The 23,625-nt window shown below is 44.0% G+C and overlaps 2 protein-coding genes across 6 annotated transcripts in view; both read left to right on the top strand.

Moving 5' to 3' along the window:
* The first annotated feature begins 1,511 nt into the window (after nucleotides 1-1,511).
* On the top strand, nucleotides 1,512-18,035 carry Znf26 (zinc finger protein 26). 5 transcript variants are annotated; one of them, XM_046445892.2, is made up of 5 exons: nucleotides 1,512-1,647; nucleotides 8,865-9,080; nucleotides 10,347-10,473; nucleotides 10,721-10,816; nucleotides 14,663-18,035. In XM_046445892.2, exons 2-5 carry the CDS (start codon nucleotides 9,042-9,044, stop codon nucleotides 16,030-16,032), a joined length of 1,632 nt encoding a protein of 543 aa, XP_046301848.1. In that variant the 5' UTR covers nucleotides 1,512-1,647; nucleotides 8,865-9,041; the 3' UTR covers nucleotides 16,033-18,035. The 5 variants fall into 5 exon arrangements, with proteins under 5 accessions (XP_046301848.1, XP_046301847.1, XP_046301850.1 ...); XM_046445891.2 differs by having other exon boundaries at nucleotides 14,660-18,035; XM_058579735.1 differs by lacking the exon at nucleotides 1,512-1,647 and adding an exon at nucleotides 1,684-1,815 and having other exon boundaries at nucleotides 14,660-18,035.
* Znf84 (zinc finger protein 84) overlaps nucleotides 1,523-23,625 on the top strand; it is a 55,070-nt gene continuing 32,967 nt past the window's right edge. The window contains exon 1 of the mRNA XM_058579732.1: nucleotides 1,523-1,647. The gene's annotated coding sequence lies outside the window, so the exon portion shown is untranslated. The remainder of the gene's footprint in view (nucleotides 1,648-23,625) is intronic.

The following is a 23,625-nucleotide window of genomic DNA, read 5'->3' as shown; positions in this document are numbered from 1 at the left end:
ATGTAGTCAAATTCGGGTTTTTTAATTGTTGTTTTTGTGGTGCTGGGGGCTGAACCCAGGGCCTTGTGCATGCCAGGCAGACACTCTACCATAAAGGCACATCCCCAGCCCCTGGTTTTAAAAGAACCAACTGAGTTGTGAAAAGAAAGGTTCAGGGTGTCAGCTTGAGGTATCAAGTTGGAGTGGGTTCTGTTTTTGTCACTGGAAGAGAAACTGAACTGGGCTTAAGATTGAGAACAGGGAATTTTAAAATTCATCACTGTGATTTTCCTGGGCAAGGCTGTAACAAATGATCAGGTGATGAGGTCAGGGTGCCCCCATGTCCACGATTGGTAGAGTACTCCTCCTTTTATGGAGCTTGTTGTGGTGTATACTAATAAATACAATCAATAAGAGTGTAAAATATAGATTATAATATTTTGATAAGTGAGATAAGACAATTATAAAGCAAGAACTGCCATAGACAGGCCTCAGACTCCATTTTGCTGCCTTCTTTAAAACACTGTTACAAGAGGTGTTTCTGAGAAACTGAAATAAAGCTGTTTTCTTAAAAAAAAATGTTTTTCTGTAATTTGTACTCCACGAATTGTACCCTACTCAGGATGCAGCGGTGGTCTTGGTGAGCTATATCCTGGGTTTGAATGCCCTTGTGGGTCTACACAACTTCGAAGTAGATTCTCACCCTGCCAACCTCTGCCCAAGTTCAGGATGCGACTGTCTAGCATTTATCTGCTTGAACCCAGGACGGTGGTCAACTGAACTGCAAAGCTAATGCTATTTTGGCTTCTGTTTATCACTTGCTTGCTGATTGGAAAATTCCAGTCCTGCCTAGAGCCCAAGGTCCCACTTATCAATGTTCTAATTTCTATGATTGGCTAGCTTACATGATGCTAAACAAGTCATTGAGTTGGGGTCTTTGTGATTATATTTTCTTTGGATGGACCTGGAAGCTGTTTGAGTCTTTACAGTGGGTGACAGTACCTATCCAGGTAAATAAAGCTCTCTTTTGATTTGAAATTTAGACTTAGGTGCTTTCTGAGGCTTCTCCCCATAACAGGGTTAGGTAAGGGGGTCACTTCTGGTGAGGTTGATAAGCCCCTTTGTCTGGTGTCTTTGATATGATTTCGGATGTTCACCTGTACAGATGTTTCTGGGCACGAAATGAGTTATTGATCAACTTGTACATTATGGTGGTGCTGGGCAGGTGGCAGTTGCTGACTTGCATAAACTAGGTGTAAAGTCACTCTGCCTCCCACTTGGACTCAAAACCGAGTGGGGCGGAGAACAGCCTTCGTCCCCTCGCCCTTTGCGGGGGTCCTGGGAGCGTGGGCGGAATCCCTTCCGCTCCTCGCCCCCACAGGTCGCGCTGTGACGCACTTCCTCCTAGTGTAGAGGGAATGCAGGCGGTGGGCGGGGCTGGCGGCGGACAGGGGCGGGGCACGTCCCTCCCGGGCTCAGGCCCGGGGCAGCGCCCGGGTGCTGATCTGCAGGGCGTTCCGGGACGCTGCTAGCAGCTTGCGAACCTCCAGCCCCATCACCCGCCCAGGCCGCCGCGCCGACGGGGGCAGCAGAGAGGAGACTCCGAGGGGCGCCAGGCTCTCCGCGCCCGTGGGGATGGCCGCCAGGGTCCGGACGGCGCCGTACTGGGTAAGCAGGGCTTTCTCGTGCCTTTGAAAAGCGACCTGGCACTTCATCCCTGCTGTCGCATCCAAGACCTGACGGGACCTGAACCCGGCGGCCCCTGGGATCCAGAAACGCTCCTTATGGTATTTTGCGTCCGGCGTCGTCTTTGGCAGTCACCCTTCGTTGCCAGCGGTGGGCCCAGATTTCTGAGATTCCTTGTTTAAGGAAAGATCTTCGTTTGTCTTTTTATGCAGATCCATAAGAGTTCTTTGGGGGGGGGGGAATTACTTTCTTCTTTCGTTTGTGCAAGTGCTTATTTATTAAGTGACTTGGTGTTCACTCCCTGAGGTTGGTGCTTGCAATGCGAAGGTAAATTACTTTTCTTGTTTCAGGGAATCTGTGGTCGGATGCGAAGGGAAATCAAGTGAACAGTGAGGAAGGAGGACAAGAGATTAGCTGGAAAGTGCAAAAGAGAAAGACGCAGGGGTTTTTTGTTTTTTTACAGAGGAAGGGGATAGTGGATCTTTTGGACTTTGTGATTGTTGGAGTAAAGATGAGTGATTGGATTGCTGGACCTGTTGCACTACGCGGGTGGTTGTAGCATTTCCTGAGACAAAGATCACTGTTAGAAGAGATAACCCCAGAAAGACTCTCAGATGTTGAGTATGCAGTGCCTGTGCGTAATCTATAGCTCCCGTGGGCAGACCAAACTGGAAACACACAGACTGGGGACACATTTATTCCAAGAAACTCAGAGTGTGACCGAGTAGAACCCTGAAGAGCACCAAGTTGAGGATTCAGGATAATGACGAGGAAAGGATGTGAGATGAAGGACCAGAGTGCAAGAGAAGTGAGAGAAAGGAAGAGTGATTTTCCCCTAAGCTTGAGAAAAGAGAACTTCATAAAAGCCACGATATGAAGTGCCACAGAAAATTAATAATTCATGAGAAAAAAGGTTTTTATCTGTTTGATTTGGGAATGTGTAGTCTCAGGAAATTTTCCAGAGTAGAGCATTTTGGGGGTGGTGAGAGTGAAGGAGGGCTTCAGGTGAAGGGCAGCAGGCTGAAGGAACTGATCAGCAGCGGTGGGGCTGTTGGGTCATGTGGAAAGGGGAATTAGGGTGCCAGGGAGAAGGGCACTTCAAAGTCAGTGAACTTTTTGTTTTTAAACAACTATATAGAAAATATAGTGAGATAAAATAGCCCTGTTTACCACAGCAATTTAAAAAACAAGTGAATTTAGAATATCTGGTAAAACTAACATTTTAAAACCATTGAATAATGTTAATAGCTATTACTGTTGACTAGCTCTCTTAAGCTCTTTATGTATGAAGTCATTCAAGCCTCATGGCTCTATTTTACAGGTGAGGAAACTGGGAACCTGACATGGTCCCAAACTACTAAGGAATACTAGGAAAGTAGGATGACAAAGCTAAGATTCATACCCAGGCAGTTCCTCTCTAGTATGTGCTCTCATTGCTTCTCAGCACCCCAAAAAACGTTTTAACAAATGTAAACAGAATTTTCTTGTTTTTGAGTGCATGTATTGATTTAACAAGCACTTATTGACAACTGTTAAATGTTTCCCAGAGGCCTTTGCGTTAAAAGCTGATCTCCAGGGCTGTGCTCTTGGGAGGTGGTGGAGACTTAAGCCTAGTAGGAGATTTTAAGTAATTGGGGACATGCCCACAATGGGGACAACGGGACTCCCCCCTTCTTGTAATCATCTCTACTTCCCAGCCCTGAGGTAAGCAGTTTTGTCCCCCCTGAGCTCTTGCGCACATGTGCTGCTACGGCCCACTGCAGTTGGGCTACCCAAAAGTAGCCTAAAACTCTGTAACTAATACCCTTTTCTCCTAAAACAGTTGATTACCTTAGTTATTTATCACATTAATGGAAAGTTTACTAACATAACTATTTGCCAGATACTTTTCAAGAGCATGCAGGTATATTTTCTTTTTTTTTTTTTTAATATTTATTTATTTATTTTAGTTTTCGGTGGACACAACATCTTTGTTTGTATGTGGTGCTGAGGATCGAACCCGGGCCGCACGCATGCCAGGCAAGCGCACTACCACTTGAGCCACATCCCCAGCCCCAAAGGGTATATTTTCTAATGGACAAAGACCGAGTCCATTACCCCTACGGGGAAAATCATCAACGCTTAGAGGAACATCACTTTAAAAAGTTGTGAATATTATATGTACAAATGAGAGAGGCTGGGTGGCTTCTTCAGGTAGCAGAGTCAGGAAGCTCTCTCTTGAGGCAACATTTAAACAGTCTGAAGCGCGCCACCGCTTGAGCCACATCCCCAGCCCAATATTATTAGACTTTTAAAGTGAAGAATCATGATGAAAAACCTTGGAGTTGTTTTGTTTTGAAGTAATTTACAAACTAAGAGAAATTGCTAGAATAGTATTTTTAAATTTCCCGTGTTGTAAAATAAAAACAACTTTCCGAGATGGGAATGGTTGTGCACACCTGTTGTCCCAGTGACTTGGGAGGCTAAGGCAGGAATATAACATGTTCGAGGCCAGTCTCAGCAACTTAGTGAGACCTTGTCTCAAATTAAGAAATAAAAAGGGCTGGGGGTGTTAACTCAGTGGTGAATTATTGGTTTCCATCTGTGGTACCACATACACACAAAAGAAAAGTTTCTGTGCACCTTCATCTAGATTCCTCAGTTGTTACAATTTTGTAATCATTTGCTTTATCATTCTCTATGTATCCATGTATGTGTGTGGGTGTGTATACATATGCACACACATTTTCTTCTCTCTGCCTTTAAAAGCCCTCTTGCCTTCCCACCTCATCTTTTTACCCTACAGACTTTTTTTCTTGTTATATGTACATGGACACAATACCTTTCTTTTATTTATTTATCTTTATGGGATGCTGAGGATCGAACCCAGTGCCCCCCACATGCTAGGCAAGTGCTCTACCACTGAGCTACAACCTCAGCCCTCCCTACAGACTTCTCTCCCTCCCCCCCTCCTCCTCGTCTCCCCTCCCCCACCCTTTCTCTGTCATTTTTTATGGACACAAATGCTGTAGGGTTATATTCACAGTATAAAAGATTGCTTCATTCCTGTTGAACCACGATGCAAAGAAAAGACCTCGGACTCCAGTTTTAAACCAAATTAAAGCAAGTTTATATTGTGTACACAAGAGAGCTGACCAGCGACTGCCTCACCTGAAAAAATAGGCCAGAGGACAGTGTCTGATCTAAGGGCAAGGGAGGGGGGTTTATAACAAAAGTTACAAAGGTGATGTCTTGCGAATTTACAGCTGACAGGGTTCAGGCAAGCATAATACAGTAACCTATCTAGCAGGTTTATGATCTGCATAGCTTAACATCTCAAGGTAGGGAGCAGACTCATCAGAGTTGATGAGGAGCAGCTGGGATTTCAGGGAGGGTGGTTAACTGGTCAAGGAGAGCCAGGCACCTGTAAGTTCAAAGCATGGGCAGGAATCTCAAGCAAGTTTTTAAAACATCAAATTATGGTAAGGCCAAATAGAAATCTTAGTATTTTACAGTAAAACAGAAATGAACTTTTCATGACTTTGTGATGAGATGGCTCCCATTCTTAAAATGGAATTAGGCTGGGTTCATCAATTCCTTCTATTCTACTTCACAGAAAATTTTGCCATATACTTTTGTTTTGTTTTGTTTTTGTTACCGGGGTTATTGAACTCAGGGGCACTGGACCACTGAGCCAAATCTCCCGCTCTATTTTGTATTTTATTTAGAGACGGGGTCTCATTGAGTTGTTTAGTGCCTCGCTGTTGCTGAGGTTGGCTTTGAATTTGTGATCCTCCTGCCTCAGCCTCCTGAGCTATAGGGATTACAGGCGTGCATGGCTGCAATATACTTTTTGTTGTGCATCCTCCTTTGTGCTTTTTATGTCTGTTTTACCTGTAGGATTATGTACACAGATATCTGTTTTGTGTTTTACTGTGAAAATAGCTTTATAGATTTTCCTGTTTAGTGTGATTTCAATTACATTCTCTCTTTAAGAAGTGTTATTTTAAATAGCACCCCAAACTCTGTTGGCCATTGCTTCCCTCCTCTTAAGTATTCAGCAGCTTTGAGGGTTTTTGTCCAGATCTTTTCCTCAAGATACATGAGTTATTAATGTTGCTATTTCCCTGTAAATTTATTTGGTGATACAAAGAGCTCAGGCACATTCTGAGGGCTCTGACCTCATCAGTGCACCAATCCATCAATGCACTCATAGCTGAAGGGGATATTGGGAGATGATCACAATTGTCAGAGGTGGGACCTAGTTGGAGGGAATGAGTCCTTGGGGACACATTTTCAGGGACTGTATTTTGTCCCCCCCCTCCTTTTTTTTTCCTCAGGTATTTTGTCACAACAACAACAAAAAAGCTAAGGCATTAACTGGCTCAGAATAAAGGACATAGATGCAAAATGAAGGCAGAGATGCCTGTTATATGTACAGGCCCATTTGGAGAGTCTTTGTTTTTAATAAAAATAGTGTCCAAGTCACTGTTACAAACTCACTTCTCTGTGTTCTGGCTGTGAGAAATCCCAGCTTGTAACCACTAGGGAGCTTTACCTTTCTGCTCTTAGGTTTTGATATTCTGAAACTTTTCAATTTTTTTCATATATAAATGTTTCAATTTTAAAAATAATTGATTACAATTGTGAATTTAGGGGCTGGGGATGTGGCTCAAGCAGTAGCGTGCTCGCCTGGCATGCGCACGGCCCTGGGTTCGATCCTCAGCACCACGTACAAATAAAGATGTTGTGTTTGCCAAAAACTAAAAAAAAAAAAAAAAAAAAATTAAAAAAAATTGTGAATTTAATAGGTGATGGGGTGGACTTTCAGCTTTGCTTAATTCAACATTGAAAAAAGATTTGGGGTGCTAGAATGTGGCTCAATGGAGAGTGCTTGCCTAGCATGCATGAGGCTCTGGGTTTGATCCTGGCACCACAGTAATAAATTATTTTGGGCCAGGTAGGTGGCGCATTGCCTGTGGTCCCAACTACTTGGAAACTGAGGCAGGAGGATTATGTGAACTCTGCAGTTCTTGGCCAGTCTGGTCAACACAGCAAGACCCTACCTCAAAATAACAACTGCAGCAATAAATTTTTAGAGGAAAAAAGGTGTATTTGAGGGCTCTGTAGATAGCCAGCTCCATTCCTTGGGGCACCAGATGAGGCAGGACATCATGGCAGAAGTATGTGGTGGAAGAAAGCAGCTCACATAATGATCAGAAAGCAGAGAGAGACTCCACTGTCCAGGTTCAAAATATATACCCCAAAGGCACTCCCCCATGGCCCACTTTCTCTAGCCACTCCCCCATGGCCCACTTTCTCTAGCCACATCCGGCACTGATTGGGTTAATAATCATTTTACCTCTAAGCTTTCTTGCATTGTCTCACAAATGAGCTTTTGGGGGACACCTCATCTCCAAACTGTAACACAGACTCTTTTTTCCATTGTATTTTTATATTCATAAGACAGTGATTTGTGGCTTCTCTTGTTTTCTTAGCCTGGGTAGAAGCTTTCATTTCATCCATCTTTTCATAAAACCAGCCTATGGGTAATGATTATTTTCTGGTTTATTATTCCTTTTTTTTGCTTACTTTGTAGTTAATTTGGCTTTCCTTTCCTTTTTTCTTTTTTCCTATTCTCTTAATTTCTTAAGGTGGTAGTAAGGATGATTCAGTGACAAATTCCTCCCTAAGCACTTCTTTCATTGCATTACATATACTTCAATAAGTTGTACTTTCATTTTTGTTTAGTGTGAAATATTTTAAAGTTTCTCTCGAGACTTTTCCTTTGCCCTATTTGTTATTTATAAATGTGTTGTTGAATCTTTACGTGTTTGGAGGATTTTTCAATTAACTCTAGTTATTGATTTCTAGTTCCATTGATTTCTTGTTGTGTTTAATTCTGCTGTGTTCTGAGAGGATACAGTGTATGGGTTCAATCCTTTCAAACGTGTTAGATGTGTTTTAAGGCCTAGAATGTGGCCTTCTTGGTGAATAGTCCATGTGAGCTTGAGAAGACAGTGCACTCTGTTCTTGTGTGAAGGTCATAAAGAGCAGTTACATTCAGTGGCTGAAGGTGTCTTTGAGGTCAGCTGTGTCCATACTGATTTTCAACCTGTTGGATCTGTGTTTCTGATAGTGAGGTATTAAGGTATCTAGCTGTGATAGGGGAATCATCTGTTTCCCCCTGGGGTCCATCAGTTTCACTTCACCTATATTGACACTCTGTCATTGCACACATATAAATTAGGAATTCTTATTTCTTTTCTTTTTTTAACCTTTTATCTTCTTATGTGGTATACTCTGCCACTGAGCCACAACTGCCCTGTTGTTTCTTTTTATCCTTATGCAATGCAGTTCTTTATTCCTAATAACCTTCCTTGCTCTGAAGTGAGCTCTGTTTGAGATTACTGTGTCTAGCTTGACATGGAGGCACACACCTATAATCCTAGTGACTCAGGAGGCAGAAGCAGAAGGATTGCAAGTCTGAGGCCAGCCTGAACAACTTAGCAAGACCCTGTCTCAAAAAAAAAAAAATTGTTTAATTAACAGAAAGGGTTGGTAGGGTGCTCCTGGGTCCATCCCCAGTTTCACAGGAAAAGCAGAAAGGAAAGAAATACCTGTACTATCTACTCCTGCTTTTTTTTAATTACATATATATATATATATATTTTTAGTTGTAGATGGACACAATACCTTTATTTTATTTATTTATTTTTATGTGGTGCTGGGGATCAAATCCAGTGTTTCACACGTGTAAGGCAAGTGCTCCATCACTGAGCTATAACCCCAGGCCTCCTACTTTCTTTTGAGCTAGCACAAGTTTATCTTTTCTCATTCATTTACGTTTAATTAATGTTACGGGTTTTTTCTTCAGTTTTGGAGGTTTCTGTTGATATGTCCTCAGGCTTAGAGATTTTTTTCCCTTTGCCTTTTTCAGTTTACTGATAAGTCCATCAAAGGCATTCTTCATTTCTTTTTCAGTGTTTTTGATCTGTAGCCTTTCTTTTTTTTTCCCTTGAGATTTTCATCTGTTTGCCTATAGTACCCATGTGTCCTAGCATGCTGTGCACTTTACTCTTTAGAGCCCTTAGTATATTAATCCTGGCTATTTTTTTTTTTTTTTTTTTTGTGTGTGTGTGTGTGTGAGAGAGAGAGAGAGAGAGAGAGAGAAAGAGAGAGAGAGAGAGAAAGAAAGAATTTTAATATTTATTTTCCAGCTTTCGGCGGATACAACATCTTTGTTTGTATGTGGTGCTGAGGATCGAACCCGGGCTGCACTTATGCCAGGCGAGGACGCTACCGCTTGAGCCACATCACCAGCCCTAACCTGGCTATTTTAAACTTCCTGATAATTCCAGCATAATTGGGATTGCAGCCTGTGACAGGTTTTTCCCATGTGCCGTGCTGTGATCTGTTCTTTTCCCTCAACTCTTGTAAGTTTTCCTGGAGTTCCCTCACTGTCTCTCCCTCTGGGGTGTCCCTCCCTCCAAGTGTGTTTTTCAGGGATCCTGTGGGCATTCCACAGAGTCAGGGAAACCGCCTCCTAGAGTCTGCACCTGGCTGTGGCCTTAAGCAGTGTGGAGAGAAAAAGGGATCCAGCTGGGGCTGAAGCAGTTCCTTCCCCTGGCTTCCCTGGTGCTGCTCCCTCTGACTTCTCCACAGCAGTTAGAACATCTTTCAGAACATAGGGCAGAATCCATCCTCTTCAAAGCCTCTGGTGGCTTCTCAGTGACTTGGGATGCCCTTACCATGTCCTCCGGTCCCGTAGGCCAACTGTGTTTTCACATTCTCAGCAGAGAGCTGCCCATACCCTGTCTCCATTGCAGTGCCTCTGCCCAGCCACCTGGCTCTGCTCCCTGCCTGCATGGTTGGCGACAGCTCCTGTCCCTGCTAGCACATTGTGTGGCTGTACACTGACTGAGTGACAGCTGCTGCCAGATCCTGGGTGGGTGGGACGTGGGAGCCTGGTCTGCACAGGGCTCCCAGCCTTTCCCTATTCTAGCTCACACTTCTTTCTGGCATTCTGACTTTCCGTCCCAGAGGTTTTGGAGTTTCTGTGGGCAGATGGTTTACTCTTCACTAACAGCCCCTCTGCTTGTCTTTGGATTAGCTTCTCTCCTGGAGTTAGATACCACCTTTTTTTTTTTGGCTTTCTGTTTTCTAAAAATCTGCTAAAATATCTTAATACCTTCTCTTTATTTTTATTTTCCTTTTCTTGTGAATGTGTGTCTGTACGTGATTAAGGTGATTTAAATGATTCTCAATAAGAGAAGTTATTAGTAGTCTATCATGCTGAAATTTCCCTCCCTCTTCTGCCTACTGCAACTTACAAATCACTTTTATTTCCATATCTTTTTTAAACTTATTTTCATGTTTTCCTTCCTTTCTTCTTCTTCTTCTTCTTCTTCTTTTTTTTTTTTCTGTACCTGGGATTGAGCCCAGAGGCACTTAACCACTGAGCCACATCCCCAGCCCATTTTTATTTTTTGAGACAGGATCTCACTAAGTTGCTGAGGCTGGCTTTGAACTTACTTTGAACAATACTCCTACCTCAGGCTCTTGAGCTGCTGGGAATACAAGTGTGCTCCTTTGCACAAGCTGATGATTGAGTTTTAATTCTACTTTTCCAGTTGCTCTGTGTCTTTCCTGTATCACTTACTGTAATGACATCTGATTGAATGGGGTATATATTATTATAGGGCTTATTGTCATTCAACGATGTGTCCCTGGAGTTTTCTTGGGAAGAATGGCAGCTACTGGATTCTGCACAGAGGTACCTGTACAGGGAAGTGATCCTGGAAAACTATAGCAACCTGCTGTCAGTGGGTGAGTACTCAGACCCCAAGTCACACATCACCATACCTTTTCTTTTGTGATCTTCCCCCTGGAGCCTCTGATGTACTTAATGACTATGAACTTGAACTTTAGAGGTGAAGTTTTCCTCTTGGGCCCTCACCTCCTGGTTGTGCTGTTTCCCAAGGTACAGACGAGCGGTTCTGTTTTGTAGTTTCTGAGCCCTTAATTTCATCTCCAGCAGTTTGGCCCTCATCGTTTGTGATTTTTCCATTAACAGGATATCATGGTACCAAACCCGATTTAATCTTCAGATTGGAGCAAGGAGAAGAGCCATGGATACTAAATGCCAAAATGTCCACTCAGAACTGTCCAGGTGGGTAAGAGCTAGGAAGATGGGAGGTGTAGAGGTAAACTGGCTGTTCTTGAGAGCTTGGCACTGCTGGGTGTTGTGCATAGAAATCTTGGGAGTCCTTGAACCCTTGCAGCTGACTTACGATGAGACATGAGCGCCTCGGGTCAGCAGTCACGGACACACTGGGCCTCCTTCCTCCCTGGCTTTGAGAGGTAGGCATGCCCTTCTTCTGAGCTCTGCCCCACGGTTTGCCTCCTGGGTCAGTTTTCTTCTTTCCCACAGTCGAGGAGACCTTCAGAGAACTTCTTCCCCTGGCTCTGTGTGATCCGTCCTCTTCCCTCAAATTCCTTTCTCCTTTCTGGTGGGTGCAATGCTTAGACTCCACCCACAGCCCCACATCTGGTCTCACTGTATCACTGTGTGATTTCACACCTTCACACACTGGGCTTGCTCCCCAGTTCAGCCTCCTTCCATTCTGAACGTTTAGGTTTTTCTCTCCACTGTGGTATTACCGGCAGTGCCACCTTCCTCCTGTTCTCCTTCTGCACTTGGTGCTAGGGCTTATATGCCTGCAGGAGAGCTCCTCTGTGCTTTCCCAGGCTTCATTCTGGTGCAGAAATGGGAAGAAACTTCCTTCCAACATTGCCATTCCTCCCAGTTTCCCCCCTCTGTGGGCTTTCTGTTGTTGTGACAAAATGCCTAATAGAAACCACTGAAAGGAGGCAAGAGTTATTTTGGTTCATGGTTGCAGAGGTTTCGGTCTGTAGCTGCTTGGCCCCCCAGGAACAGTCCTATGCTGAGGCAGAGCATTGTGGCAGAGAGGACCGAGGAGAGCAGAGCTCTCCCTTCATGGCAGCCTTGAAGCAGGGAGAGAGAGGGAGGGCAGGAGGGAGGTCTTGAGAGAATGTAAGCCCTTCATAGTGTGCTCTCAGGGCCCACTGGGGCCACCTCTACCAGTGCCCACCACCTCCTAGGAATGCCATCACCTTGTGAATCCCTCAGTGGACTAAGCCACCGATGAGTTCAGAGCCCTGAGGGTGCAGGCACTCCCTAAAGCCCAGCTCTGAACCCTGCTGCCGTGGGGACACCCTGGGCCCCGCCCTGCCCGTCCCAGTGCTGTGGCTGCTGTGCAGCTGCTGCTGCACCCTGGACTGGGGCTCACTGGGAATTCTGTCTGCTTCCTTTCTACTTTGCTGATCTTTCAACTGCTTCTGCCTCCATTACTGTTTTGTCCTTTGAAAACTACCTTGTTGATACTCGTCTCCTCAGTTGCCACCCAGACTAGATCATTATTGTTGTAACTAGGAAGCTCAGATTCACAGTCATATCTAGGAGCTTTCATCGTCTTAGCTGGTATTGCTGGGTTTGTTTTCATAAGCATCCTGTCATTAGTCTGTGAAAATAAATGTATGTCTTCAATCCCGGATTTAACAAGAATAAAACAGTAAGGAGTCAGTAGCCTCTACTGGCAAGTTGTCTTCTATAGAGCTGCTCCAGACACTCCTCTTCTAGAAGGGCAGATGGCAGTCATTGTTGGCTCACCTTTCCCTGTAGAGAAAGGTCAGGGAGGGCTCTGTGCCCTGCACTTCCCGTGAAGCATCTTTTGTTGTCCTCTGTAGTCAGACCTTTTTTTTTTTTTAGTTGTGGATGGACACAGTACCTTTATTTTATTTATATGTGGTACTGAAGCTCGAACCCAGTCCCTCACACATGCTAGGCAAGTGCTCCACCACTGAGCCCCAGCCCAGGCTTTCGAGAGAATGCCCATTCTATGGGCCCTTTGAGTAGTCTGATCATTGCCCACTTCTGTTGTAGTAAGTCTTGGAGTAGTAAGGCTTGAAGAGTCAGACTGTTATCACACCAACCTTGGGGCTCCTTTCCAGACCTTGCAGGCTTCCAGTCTGTGATTCTGGGGGGTTCTGTTGTTTTCTGACTAATTCTGTTAAGCAGTAATCCAGCAATGGAGGAGTACTATGCAGAGGTGGTCTGCAAGGCCAGGCCTTCCTTCCAGCCACTTAATGGTTTCCCCTTGTGGTCTGTCCACTGCCTCACTTCCCAGTACAAACCCTAACTTGGGTCTTCCACTACCCTTGGAGTGGGGCTGTGTAGGAAGAGCTCTGGAGAAGCGGGTGTGCCGAGGCCCACACAGGGCCTTGCCTGTTCTGGTAGCCCTGGACCTGAGCAGTGCCCAGGCCTTCGCTTGCTGCCATCTCTCTTGACCCCTGGTCTGGTCATTACTATCAGTACCAGACAAGGTTTGGGCCTGGATCTGGGCTGTCACCTGCAGCCCTGGTCCCCTGGTGGTCCCTGCCTTATGTCACTTTGACATGCTGTGCACTTTTCCTGCATGCAGCACTCAGGCCCGGCTGTTGACTCACATGTGGGTGCGTGGGCACTAACCCCAGATGCAGCAGTGCCCAGAGCTGCCCTCTGCCTGCACCATGCTCTGCGTTTCTGAGGAGCCTTGCACCTTGTGTGGGAGCTGGCGATCCTCCCCTTTCCTCAGTCCCATGGCAGCCCCTCGGTGGGTACTCTGGTTCTTCCTCCAGTGGTTCCCTCAGTGTGGTCCAAGCCACTGTCATCGCATCCTCGCTGACTTGCTGATGTGCTTCTCTGCCCTTTTCTTTCTCATTGTTTATGTCATAACCAGACACACCTTTCTAAGGAAGAATATTATTAATGACGGTCTCCACTGAGCACCTCTGGGTGACAGGAGACTTTGCTTCTTGCTCTCTGCTCTGTTTCCCAGTGGGTCCTGGATGTGCTCATCCTTTCCTGTTTCCTGTTTCTTAAACCCTGCCAAGGAGTTCTCCTCAGGAAGTTTGTACTTGGCATTTCTTCTCGGTTTGAAGTGTTAGGCTTTGGGATTCATTCATCCTCCTTTTTAAAAATTAATTGTATTTTTTATACCTTTATTTTATTTCTTTTTAAGTGGTGCTGGGGATCAAACCCAGTGCCTCCCACATGCTAGGCAAGTGCTTCAACACTGAGCCACAGCTCCAGCCCTTCATCTTCCTTTTTTGCAGTACTGGGGATGGAACCCAGGGCTTCATGTGTGTTGGGCAAGCTCTACCACTGAGTCACAAACCGACTCTTTTATTTTACTCTGAGACAGGGCCTTGCTGAGTGGCTGGCGCTGGCCCGGAGCTTGCTCCCTCCTGCCTTGGCCTCCCGAGTCCTGAGATTGCAGGCGTGCCGCTGCTTCTAGTTTTGTTCTCCTTTCTAAAGTCTTGTTGCCATCAGACCTGAACATCTGGCCCCAGGAACCTTGTGTCCTCTGAATTGACTTTTTTTTTTTTTTTTTTTTTACTTGTAGTTTTTTTAACTTGTAGTTGGACATAATACCTTTACTTTATTCATCCATTTTTATGTGGTGCTGAGGATTGAACCCAGGGCTTCACACATGCTAGGTGAGCGCTCTGCCACTGAGCCACAGCCTCAGCCCCTGAATTTACTTTTTAATTAGGTAATAATCTCACAGTAATAAAATTCATATATAAAATAATTGGGAATTGGCCCCTAAGTACAGGGTAAGTTTTTTAAGCCCCTTTAGAAACCTCCCCCCACCTTTTTTTTTTCAATCACTGCTAATTCACTGCCAGTTTCATGAGGAGATTGATTCCAGTCTCCCCCTCACCCCTTGCCCCCTATGCTTGGCCAGTATTTCTTTTGAACAGTGGCATAGGCCTAGTAACACAATTTAAAAAAAAAGACTCTTTTTTTTTTGGTTGTGCTGGGACATGCATGTGAAGCAAATACTCCACTACTGGGATACACTCCCCAGCTACTACATGCATTTTTAAAGCTTTTTAATTAATTCCATATTAGAATTTAAGAACTGCATGGTGTTTTGTTTTTCCTTAGAAGTCTGGGAAGATTGGTACCAGAAAAATCAAGATGAGTTTGAAAGTATTGAGAGAAGTCATTCTTGTAATATGTTCAGAAAACTTCACATAAGCAAAACCCACGTTTCTTCAGGACAAAGACTCCATAAGTTTAATACACTTGGGAAACGCTGGACACAAAACTTGGGGTCAAGCAGAGGTTATGTAAGAAAGACGCCTGATGGTTTTCATGGGTGTGAGGAATCATGTTTTCTTAAGCATCAAAGAGCTCATAGCATAGAAAAATCCTGTGTATGTAACGAATGTGGGAAGGCCTTCCGTTGTAGGTCGCAGCTCATCGTGCACCTCAGGATCCACACAGGCGAGCGGCCTTACGAGTGCACCAAATGTGAAAGAGCCTTCAGTGCCAAGTCCAACCTGAATGCCCACCAAAGAGTCCACACTGGGGAGAAGCCCTACTCGTGTGCCGAGTGTGGAAAAGTCTTCTCGTTCAGGTCGCAGCTCATCGTCCACCAGGAGGTTCACACAGGAGGGAAGCCTTATGGTTGTGGCGAATGCGGGAAGGCCTACAGTTGGAAGTCTCAGCTCATTTTGCACCAGAGAAGCCACACGGGAGTGAAACCCTATGAATGCAGCGAGTGTGGGAAGGCCTTCAGTTTGAAGTCCCCATTCGTTGTACACCAGAGAACTCACACAGGAGTGAAACCTCACAAGTGCGCTGAGTGTGGGAAGGCTTTTAGGAGTAAGTCCTACCTCCTGGTTCACACCAGAATGCACACGGGAGAGAAGCCCTATCGGTGCAGCGACTGTGGGAAGGCCTTCAACATGAAGACACAGCTGGTGGTGCACCAGGGCACTCACACAGGGAACAACCCTCACCAGTGCAGTCAGTGCGGGAAGGCCTTCGGCAGGAAGGAGCAGCTCACTGCTCACCTGCGTGCCCATGCCGGGGAGAAGCCCTACGGGTGCAGTGAGTGCGGAAAGGCTTTCAGTAGCAAGTCGTACCTTGTCATCCACAGGAGGACACACACAGGAGAGAGGCCCTACGAGTGCAGCTTGTGCGAGAGGGCCTTTTGTGGGAAGTCGCAGCTTATTATACACCAGAGGACTCACTCTACAGAGAAGCCCTATGAGTGCAGTGAGTGCGAGAAGGCCTATCCCAGGAAGGCGTCCCTCCAGATCCACCAGAAAACCCACTCAGGAGAGAGGCCTTTCAAGTGCAGCGAGTGTGGGAAAGCCTTCACTCAGAAGTCCTCCCTCAGTGAACACCAGAGAGTTCACACGGGAGAGAAGCCCTGGAAGTGCTCTGAGTGTGGAAAATCCTTCTGCTGGAATTCAGGGCTCCGTATACACAGGAAGACGCACAGAGGGGACACCCGAGTGATGAAGTGAGCATGAGAAGCTGTCCTCAAAGGGCAACAGAGTGATGACCAGAGGTCCTGAAAATGCACTCACATGACGAGTCATGTGGGAGAGACCAGCACAGCTGGGAAGAGCCTGAGAAGCCCCCAGGAGGCAGTCACAGGGGACTGACGGGACAGGAGCAGTGAGCCTACCAGGTGTGGTGTTGTGAGAAGACTTGGGACAGTCATAACTGAGAACATCTTGCGGTTTACTCCTTCAGGGAAGCATTTTCCATAGGAACTGTGTTGCATGGAAAGCCACATTCCAAATTGGAAGCTATGTTTTTATAAAATAAAAAAAATTCATTATAAACAATAGACTTTTTCATGGGGGAGTATAAAAGTTTTTTATTTCTTTTTAATATGTAGATAAAGTAAAATCACAAGGCACTTATTCTGAAAGCTAAGGAATATTTTGTGTGACTTTCCTTAATTAACACTGAATAGCATTTTTCAAGAATTTGGCATTTTATTTTTTAATGTAACTTTCATATATATTTGATAGTTTGTGACACAACATCCCCCAGTATTCTCCGTATTAAATGCTAAGTATCAGCATTGTCTCCTTCTTTCTTTTTAGTTGTAGATGGACATACTATCTTATTTTATTTATTTATCCCTACTTGATGCTAAGGATCCAACCTAGGGCCCCACATGTGCGAGGCAAGTGCTGTACTACTGAGCCCCAGCCCCAGCGTCTCTTTATTTCTTAGCAATGTAACTAAAAGCATGTTGGGCTTATAATTGGAAGGGTAGGTTCCCCCCCCTGCAAGTGTATTTGCTCTCAGAAGTCACATCCAGGAGCAGGTCAGGATGGGGCTGCAGGGCTGCTTCTCAGGCCTGGTGGCCATGCCTGTGATTCCAGTGACTAAGGAGCTGAGGCAGGAACATGGCAAGTTCAAGGCCAGCCTCAGCAACTTAGCAAGACCCTATCACAAAATAAAGAATAAAAAGGGCTGGGGAGACAGGATTGTGGCTCAGTGGTAAGTGCTTACCTGGCACATGTGCAGCACTGAGTTTGATCCTCAGCACCATATAGAAATAAAGGTGTCCATCTACAATTTAAAAGAAAAAAAAATTTAAAGCATTGATGGGGGGGGGGGCGCTGGGGTTATGGCTCAGCGGTAGAGCACTAGCTTCACATGTGCGAGACCATGGTTTCTATCCTCCGTACCACATAAAAATAAATATGTGAAATAAAGGTATTGTGTCCAACTACAACCAAATTTATATATATATATATATATATATATATACACACACACACACACACACACACACACACACACACATAAAGGCTGGGGATGAAGATGTGGCTCAGTGGTTAAGCACCCCTGGATCCAATCCCCAGTATAAAAAAAAAAAAAAACAACTTTTTAAATCAAAAGTGGAAGTACAAAACATCACATAGCTGCACATTTTCATAGAAATACTGAATGAATGAATAAACTAGAAACATTGGTTGCCTTGAGGTTGTGAGACTGGAGTAAGGGGTGGGACAATTAACTGAGTGTGTCTTTTTGTATATTTTTTCATTATTAATACATAATGTACAAAATAATGGATTTCTTTGCAACATTTTCATACATGCATATAATGTGCTGTGAGTGTATCCACCCTCCCCTATGTATAGTTCCTAAATATAATACAACTAATGTTCTCATCCTTAAGAACTTAAGGGAATGAGTGAATTCTAGTGAGGAGTTGGTTTTTCACAGTGATATGGATAGGCAATACTAAAACTAATGTGTATTCCAGACCAAGCAAGTAATTATAGTATGGAAAATGAGAGCCAGGTTTCTCACTGTTGGCAAAGGAAGTTAGGAATTTTGATGAGGAACCCCTGTGGTGTTGGACTGGAATGGGAAGTGTCAGTATGAATTCATGACTGTGTAAAGACATAGACACAGATGTGCATATTTCTTGCACTGTATCCTGACAGATCTGAGACACACTTACATCCAATAAAAATAAGCACACTGGCTGTTCCTACTTTGCTGTCTAACTACCATTTCCCACTGTAAGGAACTAGAGAGCCTTGGAGAAATGGCTCAGTCTAGGGCTGCAGTTGGGAAAATATGGGATGAAATTTGATTATCTTGCTGTGCTACAAAGTAAAGAAGTACTCAAAAGAGGATGGGATAAGGAGTTCCTCTTCCAGCACGCAGACTAAGGAGCTCTTTGGACTGAATCCCAGTGAAGCTGCAAAGAATTTAAAATCTCTGGAAACAGCAAAAGGACATACATCAAATGGAGAAACATATTCAAGAAAACCTACTAAACTTGGTGTGATGAATGAGAGTCCATGGCATCTGAGCAATATCTTACTCCCTCCTTTCCAGCTCACCGTGGTGGAAACTCCACTTGGGAAGTGTAAAAAGTCCCAGGGTTTCCACTCCTCCAGCTCCCAGCTGAGGCCTACGGTGCCTCTTCAGGCCCTGCCCCCACCCCCAGCTACCCATGGCAGAGATGAAGTACCGCACAAGGGTTCCCAAGATGTGGGTGCTCCTTTTCCATCCAGCCTTCACTCATGGGCTGGAGGCTCCACATGAGGTCTAGCATGTTGAGAATACAAGGACCAAGTCATCCTCACCCAGCCCGCACTCCCTTCCTTCCTCCCTCCCTCCCTCCCTCCCTCCCTCCCTTCCTTCCTTCCTTCCTTTTTTAAATATCATTATTTATTTATTTATTTTTATTTATTTATTTGTATGTGGTGCTGAGGATCGAACCCAGGGGCTTGCACATGCAAGGCAAGTACTCTACTGCTGAGCCACAACCCCAGCCCACTCTTTAAAAGTAGAGATTTCACACCAGGAGAGACAAGCTGAGAGCCCCAGAGACCATAGCTCTTTTTCATCCCCCTACTGAGCTTCCATATCCTAAGGTAGGGGTAAGTCAAAGAAAAATGAGCCATTGTCCCCACCTCCAGCTCCAGGACTGTGACTCAAAATTATGCTCATGGGGAGAGGCAGAGTTCCAGGTTTTTCCCTAAAGGAACTGGCTTCATGGGCTGGAGTGTAAGTCCAGCCTATAGGATCCTCCAATGAAGTTGTGATGCTATGGAATTAAGAGGAGACTGGTAGACTCATTGGAGACAAAAGCTAAGTTCCTAATTTGCTGGAGTTACCAGGGAGAGAGACAGCTAAAATACACCCTCCTGGGGTCCTAACATAGCCAATGACCTCAAACACTATTCCTGTAAAGCTGCCCAGATTTAATTGAATCAGATGTTAGAATAGATTCAGTTACCTCTAAGGTCAAAACAATAGCTAGCAATTAATAGTCAACAGCTGACGAAGAGGGAGAAGACCCTGCCAAAACTGTCATCACAGTGATGGTAGGTGATTGAGTCTGCACTCTCATTGAGTCTGACATTAAAGATGTCACCCCGTGGGACAGAAAGACCTAAGTAACCTGCCAGTCACTATGCCAACAGTTGGCTGTAACAATTATGATTGCCTAAGGAGCCCATATACAAAGTTGAGTTTTTACATTATCTAAAACATAAAAAGAAACAGGAAAGTCTGACTGATAATGTGAGAAAAACAGCAGGCAACAAAATTGCCTTAACAGAAACAAAAACTTCCTGTAGGCATAACCAAGTAGCAGATAACATAGACTTCAAAGCAGCTGTTCTAAGAATGTTCAAAGAAATAAAGGAAGGTATGAAGATAATGTTCATCAAATAAGGAATATTAAAATAATAATAATTAAGTAGAGAAGATCATCAACAGATTTGAATTAGAAAAAAAGAATTTAAAAAACTGACAAGTTGATCGTGGTTATGTAATCCAAAGAAGAGAGGGTAAGAATGAAGAAAAATAAATAGCCTCAGGTAAGTATGGGACAAAATCAAGCATACCCACATAGGTATAATGGAAATACCTGAAAGAGAGGAGAGAAAAGGGAGCCCAAAAGGCAATGAGAGGCCTAAAAACTTCCCAAATTTGTTGAAAAGTTCTCATCTATACATTCAAAAAGCTCAGTAAACTTCAAGTTGAATACATGCAAAGAAAGAACATTATCTAACATATAATATTAAAAATGCTGAAATCTGAAAAGAAGAAAATGTTGAGAGCATCAAAGAGAAATGGAACACAAGGGAAATCCATTAAGATCAACAGCTAACTTGTTTTTAGAAACAGTGGAGGGCAGCAGGAAGTGGGGTGTTCAGGGGGAGCTAGAGTGCCAACCAAGAGTCCTATGTGTATAAAGCGGTGCTGCTCCCCTCCACCTCCCCTGCATGGAGAAGTGGACTCTGTCAATAACTCCATGAGGAAGGAAGAAGAAAGGTGGGAGCACGTTGTGTCAGGCCCGGGAAAGGACTCCAGATAGTAACTTAAGGCCAGTGCAGCAAATGAATAGAATCAGAGAAAACAAATGGCAAGCATAACAAAAGGTGTAAATACACACTTCCTCAGCTTTTTAAAAGATATAAAATTAGTAGGCATAGTGGTACAAGCCTGTAATCCCAGTAACTCGGGATGCTAAAGCAAGAGGATCACAAGTTCAAGGCCAGTCTGGGCAATTTAGCAAGACCTTGACTCAAAAGAAATTTTAAGGGGCTGGGGCTTTGTTGGGGTTGTAGCTCAGTGGTAGAGCATTTGCCTAGCATGTGTGAGGCCCTGGGGTGGATCCTCAGCACCACATATAAAATAGATAAAGTTATTCTGTCCATATACAACTGAAAGTAATAATAATTTTAAAAGGGCTAGGTAAATTCAGTGGTAAAGTCTCCCTGGGCTCAATCTCTAATACCCTCCCCAATAATAATAACAAATGAATAATAGGATTGTTTTTTGATACTGGGGATTGAACCCAGGGGTGCTTAACCACTGAGCAATATCCCCAGCCATTTTTTAATAAAAAATATTTAGAGACAGGGTCTTGCTGAGTTGTTAAGTGCCTCACTAAGTTGCTGAGACTGGCTTTGAATTTGCCATCCTCCTGCCTCAGCCTCCTGAGCCGCTGGGATTACAAGTGTGTGCCACCACACCCAGCTCAAAAATATTTTTAATATCTGATTCAAATTAAAGTAGTATAAATCAGTAGTAGCTATCCCTGGAGGAAGTAACTAAAAAAATGGTGAAAAAAATCTCTAAGAAAAAGGCATTACAAGCTTTAAGCTACCCATAATCCCAGTGACTCAGAAGCCTGAGGTAGGAGGATGGCAAGTTCAAGGCCAGCCTGGGCATCTTAGCTCTTTCAGGATTCTGGCACAGAGAGGACATCTGGGCCTTCAGCAGGAAGTGTGTTTATGAGTGCTGGCACGGGCTCAGCAGATTCTTATTCAGAGGTGGAGGGCCCAACCAGGAGTCACATCCTTATCAGCTCTTGTCAGCCTTCTCTTCATGCCAGCTCCCATGCAAGGTAACAAGGTCTGCCTGGGAATTGTATCTGTATACTATATGGTTGACACAGTGTTACAAAAGACTTGTGGAATGTGCACACTGATACTGATGGTACCATATTTCCTTTGTTTTGAGAAAGTCCCTACCACATAGCAAGACCCGGTCGCAAAAGAAAATGATAAAAATGGGCTCTTGAAGTTTAGCTCAGTGGTGGAGCACTTGTCCAGCAAGTGAAAAATCTCTGGAATCAATCCCCAGTACTGCAAAACAATAAAACACAAACATTGCAGCCAGGTGCAATGATGCACCCCTATAATCCCACCTACTTGGGAGGCTGAGACAAAGGATCACAAATTTGAGGCCAGCCTCAGTAACTTAGCAAAACTCTGTCTCAAAATAATTAAAACATGAAAACAGAGGGTTTGACTCAATGGTTGAGCCTCAGTGCTCATTCCCCATTACTGAAGAAAAAAGATGCAAATTTACATTAAAAATATTTACTTAGTGCAAAAGAAATTAATGAAGAAATTATGAGACATAATAAACAAAAGGGAAAACAGCAGTTATAAATCCAATAATATTGATAACAAATGAGAATGAGCTAGTTAATCAAAAGGCATGGTGTATGAAATTGGATAATGAAGTAAAATCTATGAGCACTCTACAGGAGACTGTTTCAGATTCAATATATGAAAAGACTAGAACTTTAAAAAAAAGGCTGGAAAGGAATAAAGAATAGCTTGTGAATTTGTTATTCAATATATTCTGAAATAGTGGACTTATAGCACAAGCAGAGGCTTTATTTTAATGATTGTCTTGCAAGATCTGGCATCTGGTGTCAGAAATGCACATATTGGGTACAACCAGCATTTTATTCCCTTGTAATGGGCCAGGTTATATGGGCAGTGACCAAGTAGACTCCATTTTAATGGAGACCCCACATTATGTAAGAAATGCTTCTCCCATGGGAACACCCCGCCTCTGTACCCATCAACAGTTTCTTAGCACAGCATGTTTGGCAACACAAAATGGAAATTCTTATACAATGTAAAATTATTCTCTTTGGCTCTCATTTTTCTTGGACAATGTACCCTGTTAGAGATTGATCATCTAGATGTTAGTAATCATTCTTTAATTTATACTCAACTAGGGTCGTTTTGACTCACTTCCCTTCTGCTTATGATTTCAGATCTCACGACGTTTGTTTATGGTTTTGAATTATAGCAACAGCCACTTATGATTAATGTGGTTTTGGACTATAAAAGGTATACTCAAACCCCAGGAGGGGATCGAAGGGTGCAGACTTTCAGCCTGCTCCTTGGCCACCAGCTGGTGGATCTGGACCACCAGCAGGTGAATAAAGTTTCTGTCTCCTGCTTTAAGATAGACTAGGTGATTTATGGCAATCTTGCCATAACAATCTAGAGTGCAAGGTCCCTTCCTTGGTTCCTTGTTGGCTGAGTACTATGGCGTCTGTACAGTCACCTAGGTTTTAATGTCTCCTATTGGGTTATTTGAAGAAATATGCCTTGGGTCATTTAAAGTTATTCCCAAGTCCCTTTGTTATCTTGTGGTGGGAAAGTCTTAGGGTGAATGCATTCTGACACACGTGCAGCTTGCCGTTCTCTTTCTGCTGGCCAGGCCGACCCCTTCCCAGCCCTCCTGTTTGTCAAGGGGCTGTTCAGGTGCAGTGGACTTTGGATTTGCCACACCCACAGGCTGTAGTGCTATTTTGCAACTTTCCCTTCTCTAGATCCCCTCTGGGGGCCTTTCTTTCATTCTAATTTTAGATTTAAGGCTGAGTACTGTATTCTGAAAATGGACCACTGGACTTTCTGGTTCTCTCAGAAGTGATGGTGAAACACTTTTCAGGATATAAAAAGCAATGTGTGTCTTTCTTTCTTCCTGGAATACTTGTTCTTGAAAACCATCTATCATGTAAGCAGTCCTCTCCTAACCCTAACTCCCCATAATTGAATCCCGGGATACTCTACCACTGAGCTACATCCCCAAACTTTTTTTTTTTTTTTAGTTTTTGAGAAACAATTTTGCCATATTGCTCAGGCTGGCCTTGAACTTTCAATACTCCTGCCTCAGTCTCCCAAGTCATTGAGATCACTGGCTTACGTCAGTAAAGCAGTTCTTAGAGGCTGCAATGTTAAGAAACTTCAAGTAGTCCAACCGTGAAAAATAATAACATCTTCATATCATGTATGTTATAAAGTTTTGGA

The sequence above is a fragment of the Marmota monax genome, unplaced genomic scaffold (genome assembly GCF_021218885.2).
Source record: "Marmota monax isolate L192 unplaced genomic scaffold, Marmota_monax_Labrador192_F-V1.1 WCK01_AAM20220418_F8-fsc00200, whole genome shotgun sequence".
Taxonomy (NCBI): Eukaryota; Metazoa; Chordata; class Mammalia; order Rodentia; family Sciuridae; genus Marmota; species Marmota monax.
Note: the sequence above shows the minus strand (reverse complement) of the source record. Positions and strands in the feature narration are given on the sequence as shown.

Bases quoted from the DNA above. Each gene is read 5' to 3' on its own strand.
- Znf26 (XM_046445891.2), top strand. From the start codon at position 9,042: ATGTGCCGTGCTGTGATCTGTTCTTTTCCCTCAACTCTT. The intron at 10,474-10,720 runs GTGAGTACTCAG...TTCCATTAACAG, and splicing joins TAGCAACCTGCTGTCAGTGG to GATATCATGGTACCAAACCC. The intron at 10,817-14,659 runs GTGGGTAAGAGC...GTTTTTCCTTAG, and splicing joins GTCCACTCAGAACTGTCCAG to AAGTCTGGGAAGATTGGTAC.